General features: G+C 39.3%; 3 protein-coding genes across 5 annotated transcripts in view; 1 reads left to right on the top strand and 2 right to left on the bottom strand.

Moving 5' to 3' along the window:
• Nucleotides 1–27,299, top strand: part of LOC139718390 (SCO-spondin-like) — a 362,530-nt gene that overhangs the window by 104,532 nt on the left and 230,699 nt on the right. The gene's annotated exons all lie outside the window — the stretch shown is intronic.
• On the bottom strand, nt 1,399–4,746 carry LOC139718323 (testis-expressed protein 264-like). Its single transcript, XM_071629801.1, has 3 exons — nt 4,362–4,746; nt 2,544–2,771; nt 1,399–1,787 (listed from the first exon to the last, which is right to left on the bottom strand). The coding sequence occupies exons 1-3, from the start codon at nt 4,620–4,622 to the stop codon at nt 1,671–1,673; spliced, it is 606 nt and encodes a 201-aa protein (XP_071485902.1). The 5' UTR covers nt 4,623–4,746; the 3' UTR covers nt 1,399–1,670.
• The window catches only part of LOC139718371 (uncharacterized), a 129,081-nt gene continuing 113,493 nt past the window's right edge, over nt 11,712–27,299 (bottom strand). The window contains exons 4-11 of the mRNA XM_071629842.1: nt 20,935–21,007; nt 19,768–20,009; nt 18,082–18,226; nt 16,881–17,056; nt 15,571–15,774; nt 14,354–14,483; nt 12,421–12,879; nt 11,712–12,065 (exon numbers count right to left, since the gene is read on the bottom strand). Of these exons, the coding sequence (XP_071485943.1) occupies nt 11,779–12,065; nt 12,421–12,879; nt 14,354–14,483; nt 15,571–15,774; nt 16,881–17,056; nt 18,082–18,226; nt 19,768–20,009; nt 20,935–21,007 (1,716 nt within the window). The 3' untranslated portion in view covers nt 11,712–11,778. The remainder of the gene's footprint in view (nt 12,066–12,420; nt 12,880–14,353; nt 14,484–15,570; nt 15,775–16,880; nt 17,057–18,081; nt 18,227–19,767; nt 20,010–20,934; nt 21,008–27,299) is intronic.

The following is a 27,299-nucleotide window of genomic DNA, read 5'->3' as shown; positions in this document are numbered from 1 at the left end:
ATATTGAAATAGTTAACATTCTGAAATGAAGGTATGTGTAGTTGATATTGCAAAATATAGTAAATGGCGTATACATGTATAATTACACAAAACTCTGTGACTGCTCAAATAACCCAATTTAGATTCACTGATTTCGTATATAGCTAGCTCACATACTTACTTATTCGTGCACGGTGAATCCCGTGTCATAGGTATACAGTGCAATCTCTTTATGACAAAGTCCACGGGACGGGCAATTTTCTGTCGCTAGATCGAAACTGTGTTTTAACCGGACAATGCTATTATACATACAAATATTAATGAAAATACAAAAATCATGCATATTATATTGTATACGTTGTTTATTGAATGCTCATCATGCGCTGAAAAGCAATATTAGATGTGACGCTATCTCTCACTAATTTCGTTTTAGTTTTGCATTTTAGAAAGAGCTATTGAAGTTGTTTGTATTTTCGATTTAACAATAAAAAAACACCTCCAAAAGTTCGTTATTCAGGAGTGTCATTATTCCGAGGCTCGTTATTTAGAAAGTGAAATAATGTTTTCATTCCGAAAGTGTCTTTTTTTCAATCCGAAAATGAAATAAGGTTTGCTATTCCGAAGCGTTGTTAATCCGAGAATTAAAAAGATTCGTTATTCTGAGTATAATTAATTCAATAACGGCATAGGCTTTGAAATTCCGAAGGCTTGTTGGTATACTCATCTTTTCTCTATTTCCTTTTAACTTCACTATTCACTTCATTGTGAAGGTTCGATATTCCGAAGGAGTTTTTTTTTTTCAATTGAAAAATGAAATAAGGTTTTGCTATTCCAAAGCTTCGTTAATCCGAAAATAAAAAGGATTTGTTATTCTGAAGGTTTGTTAATCCTAAACGGCATAAGGTTTGTAATTCCGAAGGTTTGTAAAATGTACTCGCATGTATATTCATCTTTTCCATTCACTTTTGGATTGAAGATCCTTACTTCATTTTCCGAGAAAAAGATAACGACGATTAAAATAATTTTCGGATTATCCCAGCATATGTCATGTTAGGATTAACGAACCTTAGGAATAACGAACCATATTTCATTCGGATAAATATTATGATAACGCATGTTCCCCCTCGGAAACACAGGGAGCGAAGGCAGAGGGATTTCTTTATAAACGTACTAAAATGTGAAGCGTACGCCCATGCTAATGTTGATATCTGTTAATGTTTGCTACGCTATGTAATTTCGGAAGCGATTCTCATTTCGCATCATATCTTTTGAGTCAATGGGGCGCGGAAATGATTTCGTTATAACGAAAATGTTGCTATTACCGTGTTTGTTGCGAGCGAATTTTGCATAGACAATAGCATAGACTTTATGGGAATTTCGAGACCCGATGTTAGACCACCAGTGTAAAGAAATGAGAAGCGCGCATTTAATGAAAACCCTTAGAGACACTAGGCTATACAGTGTTGCTCCTCTAAATTTAAGATGTTTACTTATTCTTCTTTTGTTGCTTATTATCGCGGTTACTCACAATTTCTAAAGATGACATGCTCTTGGGAGCATGTGAAACAAAAACAAAAAGCTGTAAAATTAGACCGTTCCTCCCATGGAATACCGTTTTTTGAAATACAGGTGATGTTACAATCAAGACACAACGTTGCTCTTCCTTTGCTTAGTCCGGATCAATTCCCGCATTACGCCCTGTGAAACTCGGGTACGAAGAAGGCGTCATGGTCGGTTAGCGGCAAGATAAAGCGGATTTTGGCACTCTCGTACAGCTCCAAACATGGCCCGACGTGAAGACCCTCTTTCTGCAAAAAGCATAAATTATGGGGGAGAATAATAGTGAAGAATGATAACTACTTGCAGCAAAAAATCAAACTGTGTTTCCCGTTCTTGCTTTTCGTCTTTCTCCGAACACAAGTCAAGCAGATTTCCGACTTCGTTTATATGTTGCATCCATTTGCAGTTGAATGTTTGTTTGTCCTCTAAATTTTCTCTTTGTGTGGGGATTTTTTTACTGTTGTTTTGGCAAGTAGAGCTGGTGAAGCAAAACACCTTTGCAGCATACTAAAATGAATGTCATGAACACACACACGAGCTGTCGAATGAGAAACAACCCGGAATATGCATGACACTGCGTATTCGCCAGTTTCATCGTAGTCATTAGTCATCATTCGTATCTTACCCCATGTTATAAGCGTCATATTCATCATGATCGTTATGACTGTAGCATTTCTGTAATAGATTTTATAACTCATTATCTTTAACGAGTATACCTATACATTCTAAGAAGAGCAGGTTCGACTCTTCACCTTTACCACTGAGTATTACACCGATGGGAGCACCTTCAAAGGTACAACTTTTCAAATTTTTCGACTGTGTCACAGTGGGAGCACCTTTACAGGTACAGAACTTTTCACCTTTGTGGTCCGAAAGTTGCAAAGTTGCACCCGTAAAGGTCCTCCCAGTGCCGGACAATGGTATAGGTGGTAAATTGAACCTATCTGAACTTAGAACTGGCAATCATTATCAAAACCATGACTGACACAAATCTTGCAGCTTACCTTTATCACTCGGTGCAGTTTGGGGTAGACACGAAAGATGGCTATAAAGATGGAAATAAACCAGGGAAAGGGAAACTCAGTCCCAACGGCTCGCTGGATGGCCGGGAATTCGGTGATGCGGAATCCGTCCTTCACAAGACGCTCCTCCACCAACCCGTCATCGCTCTCGAGCGCGTCGTCTTCGCTCAGCACCGCGGCGACCAGGTAGCGCAGTTTACTTGCAGCCGTCTTTATAAGGAGGAATCAAGAGGTGGAAGAGGAGGAGGAGGTTAATGAGGAGGGAGATGAAGCAGAAGAGGAAGAAATGGGGAGATGAGGATATGAGAAAAGAATATAATGGAAGAGGGAAGAGGAGGAAAGAGAAAATGAGCAAGGAGAAAGCGGAAGACAAAGAGGAGGAGGAGATGGATGTGGGAAGACAACACACAGACACAAACACATGCTTAACAATACTCTGCTAGTCCATGTACTGCAAAGAGTTTTATAGGTGTTAAATATAAAACATCGGGTTAGTGTTATATTTCCGGTGCTCAATCAAGTCACTTCAAAATACATATTTTAAGTAGGTAATTAAATAGCTGTGGAAACATTAAGGGCCTACAACACAGTAACAACAGAGAGTGTGGTCTCCTATTCACACTGGGCGAGTGTTATACCATTGAAATTAACACCGGCGCAGTGCCAAAAATATCACTAGCGACTAGCGGTGTCAAATTAACCCCACGACGAAGTGCCAAGTGAACACTAAAAATTTGTCTTGTCAACATCATCACAACATCATTTTTTACACCCGTTGGTGTGGTCCTGTATTGACACAGGTTTGTGTTAGATTTATCAACCGTGGTGTTAAATCTAACACCGAGCTTTTTGCGGTGTACACAAACATCGATTCACAAAACACGAAATGGAGGGGAAATGTCACAATACATTGTATAACATGTACATAACAGGGTCCGCGGGACGGGAGGGGGCGGGGCTAAAAGACATACACGACTCTCCAAGGGTTACCCGGAGAATCTTCCCGCCGAAGGGGAGGGAGGGGATATCCGATCTCCCTTTTTTTTCACCGCCCCGCCCCATAACACGCTTGAATCATAAATGATGATAGTAATTCATATACAGTACAATATTGTATACTTTCCGCAGATCCTGTATCTTTAGTGCATTTTACATAATTATCTGATTATGAGAGTAATAATAAACTGTTAAAAATAGTTGCGCTGTCATGGTCAGCCCATGTTGATGTTAATGCTAGACACCTACTACAGTTGATGTTTATAGTAGGGCCTATACGGTACCGAAAGCAAATGGCCTATTCATAAAAGCATTATGGACAATTTGCAGATGAAACATATGCATCAAAAGTGATATCTTGAACATTTTTAAAATCAATCCTTCTCAAGGTAAACAGGACCTTTAATTCCTGTCTACTCTGAGTTTAAGACGGCTTAAAATTGACATGATTATGACAGATAATACTGTTTCCTTAAAGCCAGAAATAAAGAAATAAGCAAATGAAAAAACATTTTTTTCACTGCCTGTCACAATAAAAAAAAAAAAGTTTTCCCCACCCCCCCCCCCCCCACCCCCACTCCCCCTCCACGGGGAGAGGGGGGCGGTTGGGGTGGGATGGGCTGCTTACAATTCCGCAGATACCAAGAAACCTGTCGACTCCATCCATCTGGTCCATGGCAGGTCAATTAAAAAGAAATTCACGATTTCATTTACAATGGTATGCCTTTAACTTGTGAATATTTACACTGAATCTCAAGCTCAAGTTCAAGGAGAGCAATTAAAGCGGGCTTGGGACCTACTTACAGTTTCAGTGTCGTCGTAGTAGATCCCCAAAGTTCGATGGTGTGGTGCGTGTCGGCTCACACGCCCGAAGAGCGGTCCGCAATCTTTGTACGGGCCCGTAGCATACAAATACGCCACGCGCAGTCGACCTACTGGCTTGCGATACATCATAACCTTGATGTGCACAAAAAGGCCGCTGTACGCCAGGAGAGCTATGAAAATCAGCAGCAAAAGCAGACCCGACACAATGCCGACCCCGTACTCTTGGAAAATATTCTCCATTTTCTGACAGCCTGATGCTACTGCGCGAAACAGTCAAGAAATAGTACAGTTTGCTGTCAATTCAAACGTGTGCACCGTCCGTCTGCCTCTGAACATCCGTTGCCAATATCATAACCTATATTTCATGCAGCGCGCTCGCACTGAGCCCGCCAATCACGAAAAGGAAACCAGCAAGCAAAACTGCCAACGGTTTCCTCTGTGAATGAAGATTCCAGTGTCACAACGGAAACATAAACAGACCTTTGATCATGGACGAGAGCGTGTTACAACTAGCATTTGGCGAGCAAACGTGTGCATAGCAGAAATGTGTTCAAGCGAAGCGTACAAAGTAAATTAAAAGGCCGTCAGTTTCGATTTTGTATTTGAGATACGTAGGCCTATAGGGTGGTTTTGAAAAGGTTCAGCGGACTAAAACCGAGGAAAGAGACCCAGAGCATCTCCCACCCTGCGGATCATCTTGCTGCATTCTGGGATCTATTTCAACAATAACGGACGGAAGAATGGAAGAACTATACACAATAGACTTAGACTAGAGATCATGATACCTGTCTCCCCAACCCGCCATTAGGATAAAATTCTCCCGAACAAAAGACCAATACAAAATACACCTGTGGCACACACCCCAATTCACTATACATGTATTTTCGTAGTGTAAATCCACAATTTCTCTTTCATGCACGCATGCTCGCATTCGCATTGATGCAATTATGTCTATCATTATAATTTGTATGTTTTGATGTCTTTTTAATATCCTTTTAATGGTTTTAATGTAAATAGAAATGATGCAAGGCTGACTGCACCATAATTATTCACCAACCTGTCGTGACAGCACATCCCACCCCATTTTAGCTTGGAAGGAGCTGATTACAATATCTTTTGAAGGTACATTAGTAATATCATTGCGTGTGTAAAGTGTAATGTATCGCTGTGTGTACATGCGCCATGAACGGGAAATGGTAGACTGTAAACAGAATTTGTTATAAATACATATACAGTTGGAGTCTCCACCGTCATATTGAACACACACAAACACCCGCGCGTGCACACTCATTTACACACATAAATTGGGCCCTGTTTTATGAAGAGGTAAAATTGATTATATAGTTGATTTAAACTGTAAGTCTACGGCAGCCTGTGTAGTAAGGAAATTTAAAATCGATTTTATCTTTTGATGAAACGGGGTCCTGGGCCCCGTTTTATCAAAAGATAAAGGTGAATATTCTCCACCTTTCCTGGATTTGTCCGAGCATGAAAACAGCTGGTTGAATGAGTCTATTCTATTCTTTCTCGGTGACTCAAAACTTGCGCGATATTGATATACCCGCATCCGAGAGTATAATACATGTACTATGATTACCTGATTATGCATAGTATTACACTCTAGGTCCCTCATTTAATGCAGAATACTATTTATGATATAATTCAACAACCCGCATCAATGTAAAAATCTATATATTACCCAGGCTCTGTGTACTATATTTTTAATGCATGCACTACAATGCAGTGTTGCCAGATGGTGATTTCGGGAACCAAAAAGGGTGAAATTTGGTGATTTTTGAAGTGGTTTGGTGACAAAATTTTAGCCTGGTAACCAAATCAAAATTTGGTGATTTTTGGTAACTTTTTGGTGATTTTTAGACCAATGAAAAATAATCACACGAATTGAAAACGAAAATGCATTTCGCCCAAAGTTTTCCCCTTATTTCCTTTAGAAACATAACAGAGACTCCAACCCCAAGCACCTTCTGATCGGGAGATTCTCCCGCCTGAAACCCCTAGCAAACGGGAGACTCCAATTTAATGTGCGCGCGAAGCGCACATCACAAGCGCAAAGGGCGAAGTTCCTTGCGCCCGGTGTCCAGGGCCCGCTTAAGGTTCCTGGAAGCTCGGTTCTAGATGCTCTCTTGTGCTATCTAAGGCTTATTTTTAGACATACAATGATATTAAAGTAAGAAATCATTTCAAGCGGGAGACACAGAGCCAGGGCGGGAGAAATTAAATCTCAAGCGGGAGAACGGGAGATTTTGCAAAAATGGGCTTTCGGCGGGAGATCTCCCGTCGAAAACGGGAGAGTTGGAGTCTCTGACATAAGATGTGCCCCTTTTTTGTCACTCGACACACACAAACATTCACATATCCATACACATCGTACACATTTTGCATTTAGTATGTGTGACTACGGCGCGCCGAAAATTGCACCGAGACTCGCTCAGAGTGTTTGATAAAGGTTTATTGACATAATCTTGTCTTGAAATTGAAGCCTTACCTACGCTTTTTCCAAATTTGGTGATTTTTTATGGCTTTTGGTGATTTTTTACAAGCCTTTTGGTGATTTTGCTCTGTTGGGACCTGGCAACGCTGCTACAATGTATATATATTTGGGTTGAATACGGGATCACAATCAATAATCGTAAAATAAACATGATATGCATTACACAAAAGATCGTGATTTCAAGGGTGTGTACAGTTCTGGGCGAGGTGAGGATTTAGCTTTTAAAGTTTTGCGAGATATTCAGAAACCATTCTATGAGACGTCAAAGAGCATGCAATTCTGAGGGGTATCAAATGTTTATTTGATGAAAATCGGTTTTGAAATGGCTGAGATATCCAAAAACAAAGTGAAACAAAGAGATCCTAATAAAAGGCGTGGCCTGTCACCTTTTATTATTAATCACTTTTTTGGATATCTCGGCCATTTGAAAACCAATTTTCATCAAATAAATGTGGAATCCTTCTTAAAATCACTTAAAATTACATGTTCTTTCATATTTCACAAGAGGTTTCTCATTATCTCACTCAGGAACGTTCAAAACGTGAATCCCCACCTCAACCAGTATTGTACAGTCCCTTTAAGCCTAATAGGATGATACCGAGTACTAAATACATGTACTATGACACCTCGATGCTCTATTGTGTTTGAAATTGTGATCACAAGTAACTGTTATTTATTGGGGACTACATGCTTTAAAATGAGTTGTTCCCTGTCAAGTTCGTATAAATTGTCTGCCATATTTACTTCAGCTTCTCACCTCCCTCCCCCTTTCGCCTCTCTCCCTCTCTTTCTTTTTCTCTCTCAATTCTTTGATTGCTTCGATTTTTTTTTCACTAGCTGCCGACATTTCGAGTCAAGTGTGTGTAACGTTAATTCAATGAACTTACAGACTAGTTTCCAAGTAACTTCACACAAGAAACACTTGCTTTAGTTAAAGGGAAATCATATATTCCCTTTTGTGATTTTTTTTTTCAACAGGATTAGGCCTGATGAAATGAAGATTGAAAAGAATGACATAATAGTCTTTACGATCAGTACACACTCTCTTGAAGGGCATAAAGAAATGAAAACACTGTAGAACAAGTTGTTTTGGTTAAGAGAATAGTTTATTCAGATATTTTCTAGCAAAATAGAAATCTCATTTAAAGCCCAGTCTCTTCACCCTAGTCGCAAATAACAGACACAGGTATTTCATAAGAAGTGCCCTCAATGTTGAAATAATACTAGTCAAACAGTGACCAATGTAAAATTGCATTCAAAAGTAAATTTTCGTGCTAGGCAGGGTAAGATGAATCTCATGTGTTTCTAATCCCATAGAATCAAAATATAAAATATCTAGTATCACATATGATAAGCAGAAAATTTGTGTACTTTTATTTTTGTGCATATTTCATGTCACACGAAATGTGCCCAAATGTGGTTTCCGTGAACACTACCTCTTAATATCTGGCAGCACTTATCACTGCAAGCTCCTTTTGTCAGCAAGTTCTGCAATTCTGTGTATTTAAAGTATGCCATCTGTGAATCACAGCACAAGAACCCCTGAATGTTCAACATCACTATGCTTTAATTACCAATATCAGTTACAATACCAGCACTGATGCAGGAAGTTGAAGATGTATATTTACCTTCAAATGTTCAGCAAAGGAATTGTTTGGTGACAAAACTCTGGCTTTTTCAATCTGAATGTATTTTGTTTCTGATTTTGTTTTTCTATACACAAAATTCAGAACTCACTGAGCATGCCAAGGAAGCTAAAACTAAATACTTTTTTTTCTTTTATTGTATTTTCAGTCATTTTGTTTTGTTGTAAAGCGCCGTGAGCTTTATTCACATGGAAAAATGGTGCTATGAAAATTTTATATATGTATGTCTGTAAACATGCATGTGTGCATGAATGTATTATTATTATTTACCATAACAAGAACACATGCTGATAACTCGGGCTGTACGACTGTTAGAATTTCTTAACGCATTTTCAGGCAGAAAAAAAAAAGTGAATAAAACTATATATCTTTTAAAGTATTCAAGTCATTTCTGTGTCATGGATTCATAAGAACATGTAATATCTTCTTACAAGTCTCTAACAGACAGAGGAATTCAAATCTCATTCATATATTCACATTTTTTGGTTCATTTTTGTGTAGAGCTGATGAAGGAGTTGTATTCAAGGGACAATGCAATCACGTGTTCAAAACAAAAACAAAAAATTGTGCTGTAACCAAATAGTTTTAGGTGATTCACCGACACATCCAAACAGTCACAACTTATCTTTCCATGCGGAATGCAGCTGGCTAACATTATGATGGCAGAAGAAACATTTCATTCAGCAACACTCGTGCTTTGCATTTGTGGAATGTTCTAGGCATGTACCATTTATTGTTGTCTGCAATAAAGGAATAGGCCAATGAATTGATAAGTTCCCTTGTGCACCATTTATTGATTTGCATACGCATGGCAACTTTGCCAATCTTTAGAAAGGTGAGAGGTCTGTTGAAAATGAATGAATGAATGAATGAATGAATGAATGAATGAATGAATGAATGAATGAATGAATGAATGAATGTATGAATGAATGAATGAATGTATTATTTAATTAATTAAAAATTTCAATTAGCATCATTCATTCTTTTCTTCTTTTTTTCAAAAATAAATGATGAAAATGGTCATTAACTATAAACAAAGAGTTCTCTAAACACATCTAAATGCTGAATTTACCTGTGACAATTTCAACAACAGGCTGTCATCTTTCTCAAACATTGGCTAATCTCTTTATCTATATTCATCAACTATCCTAATGAACTTACTTTGTTACCATTCACAATCTTTAACAATGTTCCAAATTGCTTTGAGAAAGAGAATGTTCAGTATATATTTTTATTTTCTTATCACAACAGTTATGGACACTTTGATTAATAAATAAGACAATAATCTGAAATATTTTTCAAGAAAAGAGTTGATGCACTTACAACACTGTACACACTGATCGAATGGTTAATTATACACCATACTAATATAATCAGCTAACACTTTCAAAGGTGTACAGAAAATTGAATTTTGATAAATTCTCCCTGAATTCAGGCTGACAGTAGACTATATACACTGAAATACATATTCTTCACAATGGATGACAAAAAAAGCACCAATGCACGTAATTTACACGCCAAAAATCACTCTTCTCTTGAAAAATAACTCCATGTAGTCCTAATCACCTTACTCTTCTTGTTAAACATTCAAAATAACCAAATATTTCCATACATCCCCTCACTCTCCTTAAAATTCAAGAGGTCCTTCATTTCTCCCAACCCTGCTTTTATTCCTACTGATCGAGAAACACGACATGCCACTGGTTTCACCTATCGCCAATCCAACCCCTGGGCCCTCTGCAATCTTTCTACAAGATCAAAATCATTTTTGACTGCTTCTTACAACATGTCAGAGAATGATAAGACACAAAACACAATATGAATACAACACCAGAAAAGAAAAGAAAAGTGAAATCACAAGAAGAAAATGCAAATTGTATGAAATTCATTAATAATGAAAGCGTAGGAGTGGAATGCATCTAAACATATCATATTTATACTGCCTTCTGAAACTACCAGGTTACCACAGATTACCAGGTGAGAGCCAAGAAGATATCAACACAGACTCTTCAGTCTCTGCAAATTAAGTTTATTCTCAGGTAATTTAGTTCAAATCTTCTGATCCAGTGACAACTGAACATACCCAAGAACCCTTCTGGCCCCTAAACAATTTGGTTGTTTTCTAGAAAGAAATGTGGTGCAATGAAGTTAACAAATTCTACCCAACTCCCTTCCATGCTCAAGACTGCTAGTTTTTTTCCTTGCCTGTTTCAATTCAAATTGAAACATTTTCTTGTGTGTATTTTAGCTTGAGACAAGAAACAGGAAATAATACAAATCAAGTATTATAATTGTTGGGAAAACAATATCTGTATGGAGACATCTGTTTTATTTGATAGAATCTGAAACTGAACTTCTCCCATTGTGAGTAGCTCTCATGTAATAGTATCTCTTTACTAAAGAATGATTACAGCCAGTCTGAAGTGCTAAGAAACATTTGCATGTCAAGATTGTAATGATTCTTACATTTTCTCTTCGCAAAAGAATGATTGGATGACTTCTGTTGAATCAAGCCCGACCCTGAAGAATCCATTATACACAAGAGTGTGGTCTACAACAACAGACGAACAAACAGGTAAACAGCACCAGCTAAAAAACAAATGGGTCACCTGGATTCTTGTGCACTGCACAAGAGATCATTCAGTGTTAGCCCTTCATCATCACTGATCGCAATCCCCAACCCATCCCCCCCCCAAAAAAAAAATAAAACCACTTAACACAAACGATTATCACAAAAAGTATGCCATGAAAACTCTCGTCAACTTTGATTCCACCATCCAAAAGAAAAATCTCCACTGCTCCTACATCTCACACTAGTGTATGTACCATAGCAAACACACAGCGCTCATTTACACAAACTCTGTTAACTGCTGTACTGTTGGATGGAAAATAGTGAGGTATGGAAATCACTCATGTATCAAATCATTCCCATTGATGCATCACTGACACAGTCCTCTTGAGCTTCAAATAACAAAATTTTGTGTACAAAACTTGCACAAAATACATCAAATAAATCTTGCATACTTGTAATGGATCTCATAATATATGTATATAAAAAGGACGGTACTCTGAAGACATGGACGGACTTCTCAGTCGTGCCTCAGATCTCGATGAGACAATGATTTTTTGGAAGTATTTAATCACAGTCACATGGATTACAAGGGCAGACACTCATAGTCATGGCATGTAAAAGACAGTTTTCAAGGTGTTGCAGACTTCTCTTTCCTTCAACGCGTGGCTACGATCCTTTGGGAGCTGTAGACAAGATGGGCTTCCACATGAATTCCTGGCCGTGAGCAAAGTCCGTCCCACCCAGGAGCTGGATGGCAGGCTTGTGGTCAGTGAGGGCAGTCATGGTGAGTGGCTCCCAGCTACTCCCCTTGCTGCTACCCGGGCCGCGGCTCCTCCTCTCGCTGGCCCGCCCGTCCCGCGGCGTGACGGGACCGGTTCCTCTCGAGGAACCGCTGGTGGATGCTGTCTTGCCGATGGCATCTGGTGCTGTTTGTGATCGCAGCTTTGGCTTGCCTGTACAGAGTGATACAGAAAGGTAGACAGATAGATAGAGATAGAGATCAAATCTATTTCTTGCAGGTACTGTTCCTACATATCATTTTCACTTCTATTAAGTACATTAAACAACTTGACCCATCAGTACATAATGAATATTCAAAACAGTTTTCCCATAGCATATCTTGCTCAGTGCATTGTCCGAAAAGTCTGAAACTTGAACTTTTTTTATCATTTTACTCATCTACAGTGCTAATACAACAATTTGATCTCACTTAGAATAAAAATTGCTAGAGTTCTCAGGACTAACTCTCACTGGGTATATTAGGGGAAGCTGCTGTCATTAGGGACTGCAGAATGTTGATGCATTTACCTCGTCTACTAGATAAGGGATCCTCGCGGGGTGTGATCTTCTCGTTCGACCCCGCCTCCATCACATTGGCACCTGTCACCAGGTCACGTGATGTGTCCTGGGCTGCAATGTTCTCCATAAAGTGGCCCTCACACGTAGCATCCTTCTCGGTGAGGAAGACCAGCTTGGTCTTCTTGGGAGCCTTGGTCCCCATCAAGCCATCCACTGGCTCCCCTGGGCTTCCCCCCTGGGCCTGGTAGTGCCCATCCCCATCCCCCTGGTGGGAGTGCTGGGGGTGGGGCGGGTAGATGTCGATGTCCTCCTCGTCGCCCAGGGCGAGGTCCAGAAGGGACTGTGAGCTGACTGTCCGACTGCCCAGCTGGGGGTCATCTTCCAGCACCTTGAAGTGGTTGTCATCCTCGTCTTCATCCTCCTCTCCTTCCAGGCCGTCATGACGACCGCTGTCTCCCTGAACCATGTCTAGATTGAAAGATGGAAGCAAACAATGAAATCTATGAATAGGATTTTATACATTTACATTTGACCAGGAGACAACTTAAAGGCAAAACATAGTTCTGGTTCGCTTGCAAAATTGTCAAATCTCGCTCCAAAATGTATACACATACCTGAGAAATGTGTGAAATAACGCTGTAATAACAAGATATTTGTTGGGTAACGACGAAATTGCGAAATAATAACCAAAAAGATTTGCATCTCAGAACTTACCAGATCGGGGTTAGGCTAACTCGGCCTTGGGGACAACTCGGCCTCGCTTTGACACGGGCTGAGTTGTTCCTCTGGATTGTACAGTGTTTTACTATGGGAGCGCTTCGCGTTCTGGTTGGTCGCAGTTATGGGCCGAGTTGATACAACGCGCGCATAAAAGAACCTCTTGCGCGCATACAAAATTAACATACGTCTATGTATAGAATACAGCGATCACGAACTGCGTGTAAATTGTCTGAAATAGGGTTGAGCTGTCCCTGAGACCAAGTTAACCTGGATCCTTCTGGAATAAAAGTCGGTATACCGACTTTTACTTTTGGTCTCAATGTACTCCAAAACAACTCATCTTCCTGGCAAATCGCATCAGCCAGGTAAATTTCTTGGTAGCCTCTTTCGATATACTGCAAGCAAATATGAAATAGTGCAAGATGGGTTCTCAAACCCTTACCAGTTTTCACTTTAATGACATCAGCAACTGGGAGGTAATGTCAGACATTCTGTACCCTCACAGTTTCATCAGAGTAGCTGTTTTTCTGCCCCAAATTCTGTTCATGCAGCTTGCATTTGACTGCTGATATATCTTATCGTACAATTTCGATGATGCTGCAATGTTTGCAGTGTTTATAACATTTACCTTTTTTTCTTGGTGATTGCTATTAACCTGATGCCACCTAGATATCCAAAGTCCTCAAAGGGTTAAAACAGGGCACTCTCTGCTCCTCAAAGCAATGGATTTATGTCATATACCTTCTTTAATGCAGAATTATACAACTTCAAGGAAACCAAATCCTAAATATAAATGTCAATAGAGTGAATGCAGCCATGTCATAACATATCAGTGAAAGTTTGAGGAAAATTGGACAATCAATTTCAAAAGTTATGATTTTTTTTTTGGCAGTTTTTGTGCTGTCATCGCTGGATTAGAAGACTACTAGAGTACAAGACATCATTATGGACAGCATGATAAAGAAAATAAAAGGAGAATTCCACAAAATTTCATTTTTCATGAAAAGTGCACATTCTATCAACCTTTTACTGACATATCATGGGTACTATTATTCCGCCTGCTATCTGAAAGAGGTAAGTCAAGTACTTTTTCATTACACTTGAAATATGAAAATATGTTGAATTTTTGTTATATTTTCTTTATATTGATGTCCAAAATGAAATTATGAGGTACTGTATAGTAGTCTCCTTATCAAGTGATCTTCAAAAGGAAATTGCTTACCGATGTCGTAGCTGGTGACATTGTCTCCTAGCAAGAAGGGTTCCATCTGCTCCATCTCTGAGGCACTTGGCAGCCATTTCTTGTAGCTGAGCTCCTTCTCCTCACTCTGAGTATCGTCATCACCATCATCCTGTAAAATTTGAAGGGGACAGTGATTACTAGATAGCAGTGTTTTGGTTGCAGATTGGCATACTGAAAAAGTGGATATTTTTGCACGACTAATTTTTCGCGCTCGGCTGGGTAAGAAGAGTTTCGCATGTTTTTGATTCTGCAGAATCAAGACATCAACTATTGGAAGATAGGGCAAGCATAAATATTCGAGTGCTTTAATTTTCAATCTTCGCACAAAATGCGTGAATATTTCAAAACCACAAAAATTTCCACTCTTACAGTAGACGTCTGGAAATGGATGACTTGGTAACTGAAATCAATTAATATGCCACGGATCCAGGGGAGGGGGTGCTCGAGGGTGGAGGGGCTGCTTTAACACCCACTACACATCTAGGAGTTCCAGTATCTAAAAGTACTGTGGTCTAGTGGAGTGCACACTGAGCTGTCAACAAGAGGGTCTATGGTTCAAGTCTTACCACAGCATTTGCATCCTCTGAATGTGATATTTACCCTTAGCACTCCTCTCTACCAAGGTGCACTCAGTGTAGGTGGTAGGAGGCTGAACATTAAAGGTGACTGGGTTTAGTATGTGTGTGCATGCCTGAAAGTAGCAGGCTGGCAAGAATTCTCAACAGGGTGTGGAGTGAGCACCATGCAAGTGTGGACCAGCTCCATTGGTTTGTGGTGCACTACATAGACTCTTCCTTGGATGCGTGAAGTCCTGAAAAGAAGCGAGTGGTTTCATGTTTTGACCGGCACATTCTGGCCTTTGTCACATTTTCAGGACCAAGCTCAAGCCAGAAAGATTGATGTGGTGCATCACAAACCAATGCAGCTGAAGCCTCTCACCGTGCCTTCAAAGAACAATTGTACCAGTAATTGTGGTTTTGATTCCAGTGATCAGGGCAATAACAGCATGTTTTCTAAACCCAATGATGTGATGGAGAAGTTCAATACAGGGAAATCACAAGTAATAGAAAATTTGGACCACCGAATTCAACTCATCAAAAGCAGTACATCATAAGTGAGCTTGTCATAACACCTGTAATTATTATCATCCGACACACATCCTACTTGATTTCTATGATTTGGTGCCACACACTGACCACTTGAATCCAGGAGGGCAGGTATCTGAGGGGTCCTTCATGGCCCTCCAGGTTGTTGAAGTCCGGCATGGGGTTGTTATAGAGCAGCACCCCAGTCTTGTCCTCGTTGGCGACCGCCGCCCGGAACATGAGCTCCATCCGACGTTGGATCTCCTTCACCCGCTCTCGGTAGCTGTTATCCTGCAACTTCTCACTGTCGGGCACCTGGGTGGAGCAGGATGGGGTGGAGGGGTGGGGAGGGATGGGAAAGGATGGGGAAGAAGGGATGGAGATGAGGGGTGAGGAGGATAGGGAGGGGAAGATGAGATTGGCAGGAAGATGAGGATAAGTTTAAGTTTGGTTGTTAGGAGGAGGACGGGGAGTAAAATGTGGAGGGAAAAGATGAGTTTGGTAGGAAGATAGGAATACGCCAAGGGAGGATGAGTTTGAGTTTGGTTCGAAGGAGGAGGATGAAAATGCACAGGGATGATGTGTTCAGGAGAAGGAGCAGGCAGAGGAGCAGAGGATGGGGAGGGGAAGATGAGATTGGTAGGAAGATAGGAATAAGCAAAAGGAGGATGAGTTTGAGTTTGGTTGGTAGGACGATGTTGGGAAAGAAAATGTGGAGGGAAAAGATAAGATTGGTAGAAAGATACAAATATGGCAAAGGAGGATGAGTTTGAGTTTAAGTTTGGGTGGTGGGAGAAGGAAAATGCAGGGGGATGTTGTGTTTGGGAGAGGTGGAGGTGTGAAGGGAAGGTTTGGATGAAGAGAAAGAAAAAAAATACAGTAAAAGATGACAACATAGGAGGAGAGATGGAGTGGAGAATGCAACAGATGTTCAGTGACAGCAGACCAGCCAAGGAGAAGGAATCTTCAGGATCTCATATCATAAATGATGTTAGGATAGCAAATTCTTGTCAGGGTAGCAAGTTCTTGTATCAACACCCAATCAGGAAGCAAGACTTGCTGCCACATCAAATTTTAATGAAATGGAACCCAGTGGTAGCTTAACACAAATCACCAATATTGCCTTTCATCATTGTTAATCAATGTGAGATACTTGTACTATGACTATGCATTGACCTTTAGTGTGCATCTTTTTTTTTTTTTTTTTTTTTTGGGGGGGGGGGGTTGGTGTCCCTTCACCTCCATCATATATCATTTCATTACTTTTCAGACAGAATACTACTAACATAAAGTAGTTTCGGCAAATAGCCTCGCCCACGCCCATGGTGGCATACAAATCAAAAGGGGGAAACCCCCCTAAGACTAGGACAGAGATAGATGCAATCAAGGTGCCCTCTTACTCCAATCTCCTCTTTCTTTACCTCTGTTTCACTGTAGAAGCTCCTCTTGGCGACCGTTTTATTCTTTGTCAAACACTCCCTCACAAAGGCCCCGTAGGCGTCTTTCAGTTCTAGCGGGATGCGTGCATCTGCATACTGGAGCTTGACCTTTGACCGGTCTCGCAGCGTATCCCACAAAGTGTCTGCACCAGCTCTGCCTGTGGACATGCAGTTAATGAGAATTTAATATGAAGAATCTACAATGTGATTATTAAAGAGAGGATGCAAGTGTCTTTTTTTTTGCGTACATTCCAATCAACACACAATTGGTCTCAAAATATACAGTTTTTATATACATATGTGTGTCTTTTAATTAGGAAATCAAACAAAATCATTATATTTACATCAAATTGATATGATTAACAAAAACAGAATCAATAAAAAAAATTACCATTAACAAATAAGTTCAGTAGCTGCTACATGATAGAATAAAATGGCCAAACTCGATCGAAAGTAATACAGAACAGTCCTTGCTCTATACATAAGCATGTAAACTTTTGAATAAATACACAGAAGGCAGTTCTATAGTCCTATACCAAATTACTGATTTGACATTTTTATTATATGAAAGATCTATTGACTAGTCACCAAAGTGTGTATCAAATCCTGCTGCAAAAGAGAAATCATGCCACTTACGTACTACCTCTACCTGCTACTACTACTATTGGACATGAGGTACGAGACCGAGCAGACATTTGTTGAGGGTTCACTACATAATAATAATAATAATAATTACACAAAGAGCTCCTAAGAGCTTCTAACATTATTACTGATTAGACACACAAAAAATAAGGAACAAATTAATCAAAGGCTTCTGAAAAAGGGTAAGTCTTCAACAAAGATTTGAAGACAGCTAGTAATGGGGCCTTCCTCATTTTCTCAGGTAATTTATTCCAAAGTTTTGGAGCAGCACAACTGAAGGCACAATCCCCCGAAGTTACTTTTGTTTTTAAGTGAGGTTGCTCTAGAAGCAACTTATCCTGTGTACTTCGTAAATTATGCAAATACGAGTATGATTTTATTGATATTAATTCTGATAAACAACCAGGTGCTTGACCATGCAGTACTTTATAAATAAGTAACAAAATCTTAAATCCAATTCTCTGCCTTACTGGCAACCAATATAACTTCATCAAAACGGGTGTAATATGTGAAAATTTGACGAACTGACGAACTACATTACCTCCTAGCTGCTTGACCGCCTGGGGCACTCGGATGACCTTCCTTCGCTCCGGCTCTATCCTTGGATGGAGGAAGTACTCGGCCTCCTCTTGACCGAACAGGCCATAGAGCTTCTGCTTGTGGGATGGGAGCTCGTCAAAAGTCACCTGCAGATATTGTTGCAATGATAAGGGTTGGGTGGAAAACTTGTTAAAACTTTAGGATGATGGACTGGTGGGGTGTGCATACAGAGATTTCATCATTTAATTTATCCTACAGACAGTATCATGTATCATGTATCATGATGTATATGTACATAATAAACTATCATGCATTAAACAATATTATCTGAATATTGATTGCGAGTAAAAATTAGAAACTTTGCTGGGCATGCAGTTAAATGTTGGGGATTATAGGGGGTTAAGTTAAATAGATTTATGACTGAAGGAGACTGTTGAAATATCTCACTTATAGTGCTCTTTTTCAAGTTTTGAAAAGATTTTTACACAATGAAATATGTATGTATCCTGGCTTTTAAAACAATGACAAAAAAGGAACTTCATGTTTTTCAGTCTAATTTCTACTCTACTTTAACACTATAGCACTTTGGGAAATTCCAATCTTAATATCCTATTCATACCACACATAAACCTTGTACCTGGGTGGTCATTTACTGTGGAAAAAAAAGGAGGGGGGAACGATGATAGACATCGCAAAGAACCACTCCTTTATAACCATAATATGGTTACAAAGAAGTGGTTCATATATTATAGTCCACAACTAGTACGATAAATTTTGCATGCTTTTTTTTTTAATTTCTAGGAATCAAACAGCATTTCAGGCAAAATTTCAACAGGCAAAATATTCATTTGCTTTTAATTGCGTGCCAATTTCATGTCACGCAAAATCTGCACAAATGTGACCCGCTACAACAAAAAGGTCCTAAAGTCACGCACGGTCGAAGCCGTGAAAATCGAGTTTGAAGTGAGAGCATCATAATTGGTCAAAACTTATGATTTTCTGATTTTGACATGTTATTGGAGTCTGATATGTCTTCTATCATCTGTTGAAATTTTGAAGCAAAATGATGAAAGGAAAGACCCAAAAATAGCGTTTTTCTCGGCCATGTTTTTGGCGTTTCAACCAAGCAGAAACCGGTTCGAAAATTTGGATTGAGCGCCACAGATAGGCTCCGCCCCTAACAACCACCGGAGTGATCTCATTGGTCAGTTTGCTGCTTGCCGCTAACCGAAGCGTGAAGCTCGCACACTGCCAAATCGACTGGTGCGTGCGGGCGGGGTGCGCTATGCCCAGCCGCTTCTCCTGGCATCCTAGTCACTGACTGGTCGGTGAGGAGACCGCCGACGCTGTGCTTGAATGAGCATTTCGGGGGTTGCTAGGGTTTACCTTCTATTGTCCGGAGGTGAAAACTGACTTGCGTGTTCCTTGATCGCGATTGCGTCGCAAGGAAAACTTTTAGGGCGCTTTTCTCGAAACAGTGATTTCCCATACGTCTCGACATGCTCTCTTTTAAACATCGATATCTCCGCAGCCAATTATTTTCGTAAGATGTGTTATATATCAATTTAAAGCAGAAAGATTAGGAAATTTTGTCATGCAATTTTCAAATAATCGACCTCACCCGACTTTAGGATCATTTTGTTGTAACGGGTCACAAATGTAAACTTCTGCAGGAATTTTGACAAACCTCTTCCTGGATGGTATCCTCCCCCTCCTCCATCAGGACACCGGTGGCATCGTGGGGCTCAAAGGCAGACCCCTCGGACAGGCCCGTCTCCGCCCTGCTGGGGATGGTGCTTAGGATGTTGTTCCTCTCAATCAATGCTGGCTCCTCCTCCCCGGCTGCCTTCTGCTTCTCCTCCTTCTGTCTTTCTCTCTCTGCTGCCCTCTCTTGGGCCTTTTTGGTCAGTGCCTCCTCCTTTTCTCTCTCTGAAATGGTAACGTGTCACGAGATTGACACATGATGAAAAGATTTATCTATTGGGTTGCCTGTTTTCCTTGCTTGTGGCCATTGAGTCCTAGCAATGCCCTTGTCTTCTACCAATATGTATTGGTTCAACAATGCCTCACTATTATTCATGACTCTTTAGATGAAAGCATCATCATAATTTATAGTTTGTATGTGAGACAAAGTATGAGATTATAAGAATTCAAAGACTAAAAGACATTTAGATTTTTGACATATCCACAAAAGAAAAATTCATCAAAGAGGAGTCTGTATTTAACATAATGCTGTAAGTTCTTACTCAATCATAAAAAAAACCCCGAACAACAGATGTCCTACAAATGACTGCATAAAGATTTCATGATCTGGACAATACCTACAAATAATCCTATTACATGAAAAACCACATCCACTCTTTCATTTCCAATCTTACATCTACAAGGCTTTTAGTGATAAACTTAAGTAAACTAATTGATCATGAGATAAACTTGTCAATATAATACATCTAATTTGCAGTTTTGTATTGTTTTTTAAACTACAATAAAAACATAAAGTAATAATCGTATCACTGTCAACAATTTTTCCAGATTTTTCCAAAAATTGATCTCGTATTGCTGTATGTCTCTTGTATGTCTATCATGTCTAGGTATCTATGTTATACATGTACAATGTACGTGTGCTTTGTATGAATGTATGTATTCTATGGATATTAAAGTATGCATGCAGACAAAACAAATTGTCAGAAATGGACAATAAAATCGAATCAAATGGAAATGAATTGAATTTGAAGAATGTAAGACAAACAAAACAAACAAAAACTTAAAATGCAGACCTTTTTTTTAGACATAATCTGTGAGGTAGACACAAGACCAACATACAAGGAAAGACTCTACCGCAAGTGAAGCTCACCTAATTCGTCCTTGCATATCTTTGTCAAAGCTTCCTCAGTTTCCTTCTTCTTCTGCACCTCCGACCTCCTCAGCTGAAGATGGTGAATAAAAAAGAAAGAAAGAAGATAGATAGAAAGAGAGAATATACATAGAGAGAGTTAACATGAATTGACTCCGGGTCGTTGCCCCTCAAAAGGGACAGGGGGGAGGGGAGGGGTGACTGCGAAGGACTTTCTCCAATCATGCGGGGGAGCATAAACTTTGCATTCATGTTCCTCGCACATTGAATACATGGCAGTCTTCACTTCCTGTCACGTCCATACAATCAGCATGACTTCTCTCCCCGTACAGCTGCCTCCCTTTTCATCTCATTCTCATTTTTTTTCTCTCTCTCTTTCGCTCGTTCTCTCTTTCTCTCCTCTCCCCCTCTGTCTGTTTACGTCATGGACACATTGTTGTCACCTGAGAAATTGACTGGGCATTACTTCCTTCGACTTGTCTGAGAATTCACGTGCCCTTTCTATGTCAGTTCCCGATAGCCATGTAACTCTGTAGCGCAAAAATAAAAACTCTCTCATCCTTTAAAGGCCCTGTAGTGTGGGGATATCATAGAGTGGAAAGGCTGGCCCGGCTCTGATATATTCGAGAATCCCCATAACAAATTGTTCACAGCTTTACCACTGATCTCGGAGTAAAGTACACACACAGCCAAAGAATCTCGACTGGAGGTGACCGTTATTGATGAGCGTATGCTTAGACGCACATATTCGCCGACTGGTGCTATTTGCAGTTTACGAATGTGCCACGGTGGGCAGCAAATGAATCGCACCATCCCAAAAAACCCCACGCTATCGGCTCTTAAAAGTATAACATTAAGATAAAATCATATGCTATATCTCTTTGAGTCTTTCTCTGGTTAAGATATATTGTAAATATTGCAAGTTCTGAATGCCATGGCAACTCTACAAAAACAAAGGCACCAATGAATGATTAGGTCATCTACTACCACATCATCTTAATTCTCACTCGGTGGTCCCCCATGTTCCCCCCCCCCCCCCCCCCCCCTCCATGTCCAACGTTCTACACTTGTCTATATTCGCACCCAATCCCACTCACCTTTTCCTCCTCTTTCCCTGTCTAAACAGTGCAGTTGTGGTCCCATTGTGTGTTTTAAAGACTTTCAGGGCCAGCTATTCAACCAACCACCTCTTAACTTGCACAGGCTCAGGGAGGAACGCATTCACAGCCAGCCCAAAATTGCTGGCAAATTGGAAAATGGCGTTTCACAAAATTTCTGTCAGGTCTGCCCACCTCGCTCTAAACCCCTCTCTCATTTGGGTCGATCACAAAGGCGATTTGACGTTTCTGCCGTAATCTAATCACACAAATTTGTCAACTCGTGCCATTGATAAATTGGGAGCAGGCCGAGTATAACACTCTCTACCACTCCCACAATTTTTTTTTTTAATTTGGTCATGAAAGAAAATTCTCCACTACCATACACAAATCAACACTGCCTTGCATGCAGCATATTTTACAGCAATACAAACACTGGTCAATTACACTTCTAGAGTACATTAACAGGTTCTACTGAATCTTTGCAGTCTTGGTGTATAACTCGCATTCTGTTTTACTTTCTATCTGCCTTGCATGCAGCATATTTCACAGCAATACAAACACTGGTCAAGTACACTTCTAGAGTATACATGAACAGGTTCTATTGAATCTTTGCAGTCTTGGTGTATATCCCACATTCTGTTTTACTTTTTATCTTACTTCCTTGCCTCGAAAAGTATGACATTGATCCAGTGTTGGTTCTTGAAACCTATTTACTGAGGCATGGTAATATGGGAATTCTGTGGTTATCTATAAAAAGGTAATTTGCAACATTCACACACTGTGGCACCAGCAAGTGTTTCTATTCTAGATGTCACAATGTCTCCATGATATTAGATGGGAGCATGCCAGGAGTTTCTACCGGTAGTCAGAGGGTTAACAGGCTCCTTTGTTGAGCTGGGTCTGCCGCATTAGCGGTCTCCTCTGTCTTGCATTGATCAAACTTCCCTCTGGCACAGCCAATTAAAATGACATTTGAAGAGTCATGAACAACGCACGGAGCCTCACAACACAGACCTGGGAGTATTGACCTTTTTTTTAATCAAGCTATTGCCCATCTTCTCTCCCCTGTCTCTCTGCTATATCTCTTTTTCTCTCTATCTATATATATCTCTATCTATCTATCTATCTATCTACTTATCTTTCTATCAATTTATCTATCTACCTATCTATCTATCTATCTACCAATCTATCTATCTATCTATCTATTCTATCTATTTCTCTATATATCGTTCAATCTATCTATCTACTTTTCTCTCTCTCTCTATCTATCTATCTATCTATCTATCTATCTATCTCTTTCTCTATTTATCTATCTCTATCTCTGTCAGTCTGCCTGTCTTTCTTTCCATCTACTGTCTATATTTCTATTTATTTCTAATCTACATCATCTCTTCCTTCTCTCTGAATTTCCCTGTTTATCTTTCTATAAGGTATATTATTTTTACTTTTTACCATCATCTCTCCCCCTTCCTCTCTATCTCTCTTATTCTTTGTCTAGATCTATTGATTCATCTCTACCATCTCTCCCTCCTCATTGTCTTTGTCTCTCTATCTACCTATCATCCATTTTGTTCACCTTTACTATCATTCAATCTTTCTCATTCTCTCTCTTTCTTTCTTGAACTGTTCCAATAAACATGACAAATTTCTTTTCATTATATATACCTTACATTTATATATATATATATATATATATATATATATATATATATATATATATATATATATATATATATATATCATTGGCTGAGAATCAGAAGACCGTTTTTTTTTTTATTGGGGGGGGGGGGCTATTGAATTATTGGTATGACATTGTAGAGCTTAATCTCCTCTACATTATAGTGTCAATTTTGAATTATTTTTGTTTTCAGTAAAATGTCACAAATCAAAACCACAAAGGCGCTATTTTACTTGATATTCAGAACAACGCTTATAAATCTACCTACTTTTTACAAAATAAACTTTTTATTTCATTAAAATTGATTGTTTCGTTTTTGGTTTTTTTAACTCTCAAATCTTGGAACCTGATAGCGCCCTTCTCATTCTCAGCCAATGATACGCATACATATACACGTACCAAATGCTCATATTGATCTTTCTTTCCGTCTTTGGTACAACAATCTCATTTCTCAAACAGTAGGGTGACTCTGATGATTATGTGGCTGTCACATGCTGTTACATTCTTCTCTCAAGCTCCTCTCCCCCCCCCCCCCAAATGCCCTATTCACAATTGCCTCAGTCTCTCTTCTCATTCAGCGTATCTATTCACTCAAAAACATACAATTCTGTTACAAACTCATCAATTTATGGCAAAGACATGCACGTGTAATGCTGCTGGGAGGATGGTTGATTAGTGGTGGTATAGCACAGAAGAAAAAAAAATCATGTTTTGTAATTACGTAGTAACTGTAGGATTGTTCTCTCCCTCTCTGCATGATGCTTTCATAACAATGCCCTGCTATGAACTAATTAGTTTGATACTAAGAATTAATTTCATTGCTGTCATTGCAGTATTTGTCAGTATCGAGAGGCAAAGAAATTAGATTCGAAACTACAAATGAGGAGTGTATTCACTGGAAATATATCTTTTTTTTCTTGCCTGAATTAATCATGAAATTACTCAAATACACACAACATTTCAAATCAAGAAGCATTTCCATGAAATAGTCATGCATTGGGAAGACATGAATGGTAAATGGAAATAAGATTCTTGGCTCACAGAAATTCTGATGACAATCAAAAGTATTGATTGACATATTGCTTCATAGTTTATTTTTGTTCGTTGTTGTTTTTTTCTGTCCACATCCTACACAGACTTTTTCTTTTTCTTGCTTTACATTTGATTCCATGGCTTGGACTATCTGCTCTCTAACAAAATACTCAAATATTTCTCCCATATCCCATTAAAATGCGTGCTTGTGCACAGAGCAAGCAAACACTCAAAGCAATGTGCTCAGAATAGGTATTAAAGAGCACTATGCAGTGTGCAACATGATCTAAGAACACATTGCAAGAGTGTATGATAGCATCATATACCACCAGTTACGACACAGCTCTAGATAATACTTCACTCAGTCATTTCTAACAGGTGAGAAATGAAGATCTTTGAATATTATACACATTTTTTTTTTTTGTGCTGTCATATTAGGGAAATAGAGGACAGTACATTCTTGTCCTATATTTCAAAGTAGATGTATAAGGAGTAAAAATAAAAGGAAAGTGTGCAAGTCAACAGTCAACTCTCAGATACTGCATCCAAAAGAGAAAATTCTGAATTAACACTTCTATACGTGATAAGTAGTTTTTCAGTGTGAGATTCAGAAAGATAAAGCACACAGGAATAGGCAAGGAAGAAAAAAACAAACAGCAAGGAAGAAAAATCATTCAAACAAATACATTTGACTTATAAGAAAATATAATAAAAAACTGTGGAACAGGGCAAACATAAGGTGAGATGCATATATTGCATAGCCAATTCTGAAAGATGATTAACTGAATTTAACCCTTTATGTGCCAGAGACTTTGGACAGTGTGTACAACACTAAGGCCCGAATTCACGAAGGTGGTACAAATGAAACCATGGTTTAAACCATGGACAAAAACCACGGAGCGCCAAGTGTCGCATGGAATATTTCGTTACGAAATTGGTCATTTCGTCGTCAAAATGACCGTTTCGTTAACGAAATTATCCTTTCGTGGACGAAATGTTCATTTTGTTACAAAATATTGCTATTTCGTTAAAAAATAATCATGTCATCGACGAAATGACTGATTTCGTAACGAAATATTCCATGCGACACTTGGCGCTCTTGGCGCTCCATGGTTTAAACCATGGTTTCGTTTGTATCACCTTCGTGAATTCGGGCCTAAGGGTTCTTTTGTGCCAATCAGCACTCCAAGCATTCAAGGGGTTTAACGGAGGGGGTGGGGGTGGGGTGGGGTATGGGTAAGTAAAGACAGCACTCAAAGCAAACAGAGGGTTAATGGAGGGGGTGGGGTGGGGCACAGGTATCGGTACAGGGAGGGAAAGAACAGGAAGGAGGGTGTGGTTGTGGGGTACAAGCACGCTACACGTTTAACCACCAGAGACAGAAGCTACGGTGTGCTAACAGGTGCAGAAGGTGTCAAACGGTGCACTTCGGTCAAATTTCACTTACAGAGTCGGCTTCCTCCGAGTCCATGCTCAAACTTAACGTTCGATGTTAGTGGAAGGCATGCATAGATGAACACAGAGTGACAATAGACTTTAAAAATACAGCACGGCAGTGGTCAAGGTACCAAAATGTAATCACTGGCTAGCGATTTTTCGCTTGTCTCGCAATATGCAGTCAACAGGGAATATGGTGATATCCATATTCCTTGCTGATCATATACTGGGAGACAAGCAAAATGTCAACTGCGCATAATTACTATTTCTGCGATGAATAATGTCTGTAGCCTTATTCTCAAAATATATGTATAATCACCATCACAATGGTTTAAATTCCTGTCTTTCACTCTTAAAAGAAAAAGACAAATATTTCCTCTTCTTCACAGATTAATATTCTTACAAAGCAGACAATTTGTATAACATAAGAGGAATTATGAGCAAACTGTGGTCATGTCAAAATACATCAATAGATATATATACATACATACATGCAAATACTGACATGATACAGTCATACATAAATTTGTCCATGTTTGCACGGAACATTTGTGGTGTAACATATATTGTGCTGCTAATATCAACATTAATATTGAGTCTCCAGCATGATTTCAATAACAGGGGAAAGTATGAACCAAGTATCTAAATGGGCAATTCCGCGGTTAGTAACGTTACATTTGAACAAATTTAGATATTTGTTTTTACTACAAAATTACCATTTATTCATTTCAAGTCAAAATTATGTCAAAAAGATATTCATCCTCCCCATGTTTATGATACAGAAAAGAATGAATACAATCCAAGAAATATTAGAATTGCTATGGCAACTTAAAGGGCTGGTTAGTAACGTTACGAAAAAAGGACATGACAAAAAAATCAATGTCTTGTAACAAAAAGTGTGCAAAAATTCAAGTTACTTCAAACAAAGTGTTGCATTAATTTCAATTATTGCATCATGACAAATGTTCATGCAAATTTTGTTAGCAGTTCGACCGACGATTTTTTAGCTAGACCCCCAAAAGCATGGTTAGTAACGTTACAGTTAGTAACGTTACATTTGTCCGGAGTAATTCCGCAGGTCATTTCACCCTTTTGTAATTGACAAAATGTCACATGAC

Source organism: Diadema antillarum, unplaced genomic scaffold (genome assembly GCF_040938485.1).
Source record: "Diadema antillarum isolate AM-2024a unplaced genomic scaffold, OU_Dant_1.0 scf00000093, whole genome shotgun sequence".
NCBI classification, from domain to species: domain Eukaryota; kingdom Metazoa; phylum Echinodermata; class Echinoidea; order Diadematoida; family Diadematidae; genus Diadema; species Diadema antillarum.
The sequence above is the reverse complement of the archived record's forward strand: the minus strand, read 5'-3'. Positions and strand labels throughout refer to the sequence as shown.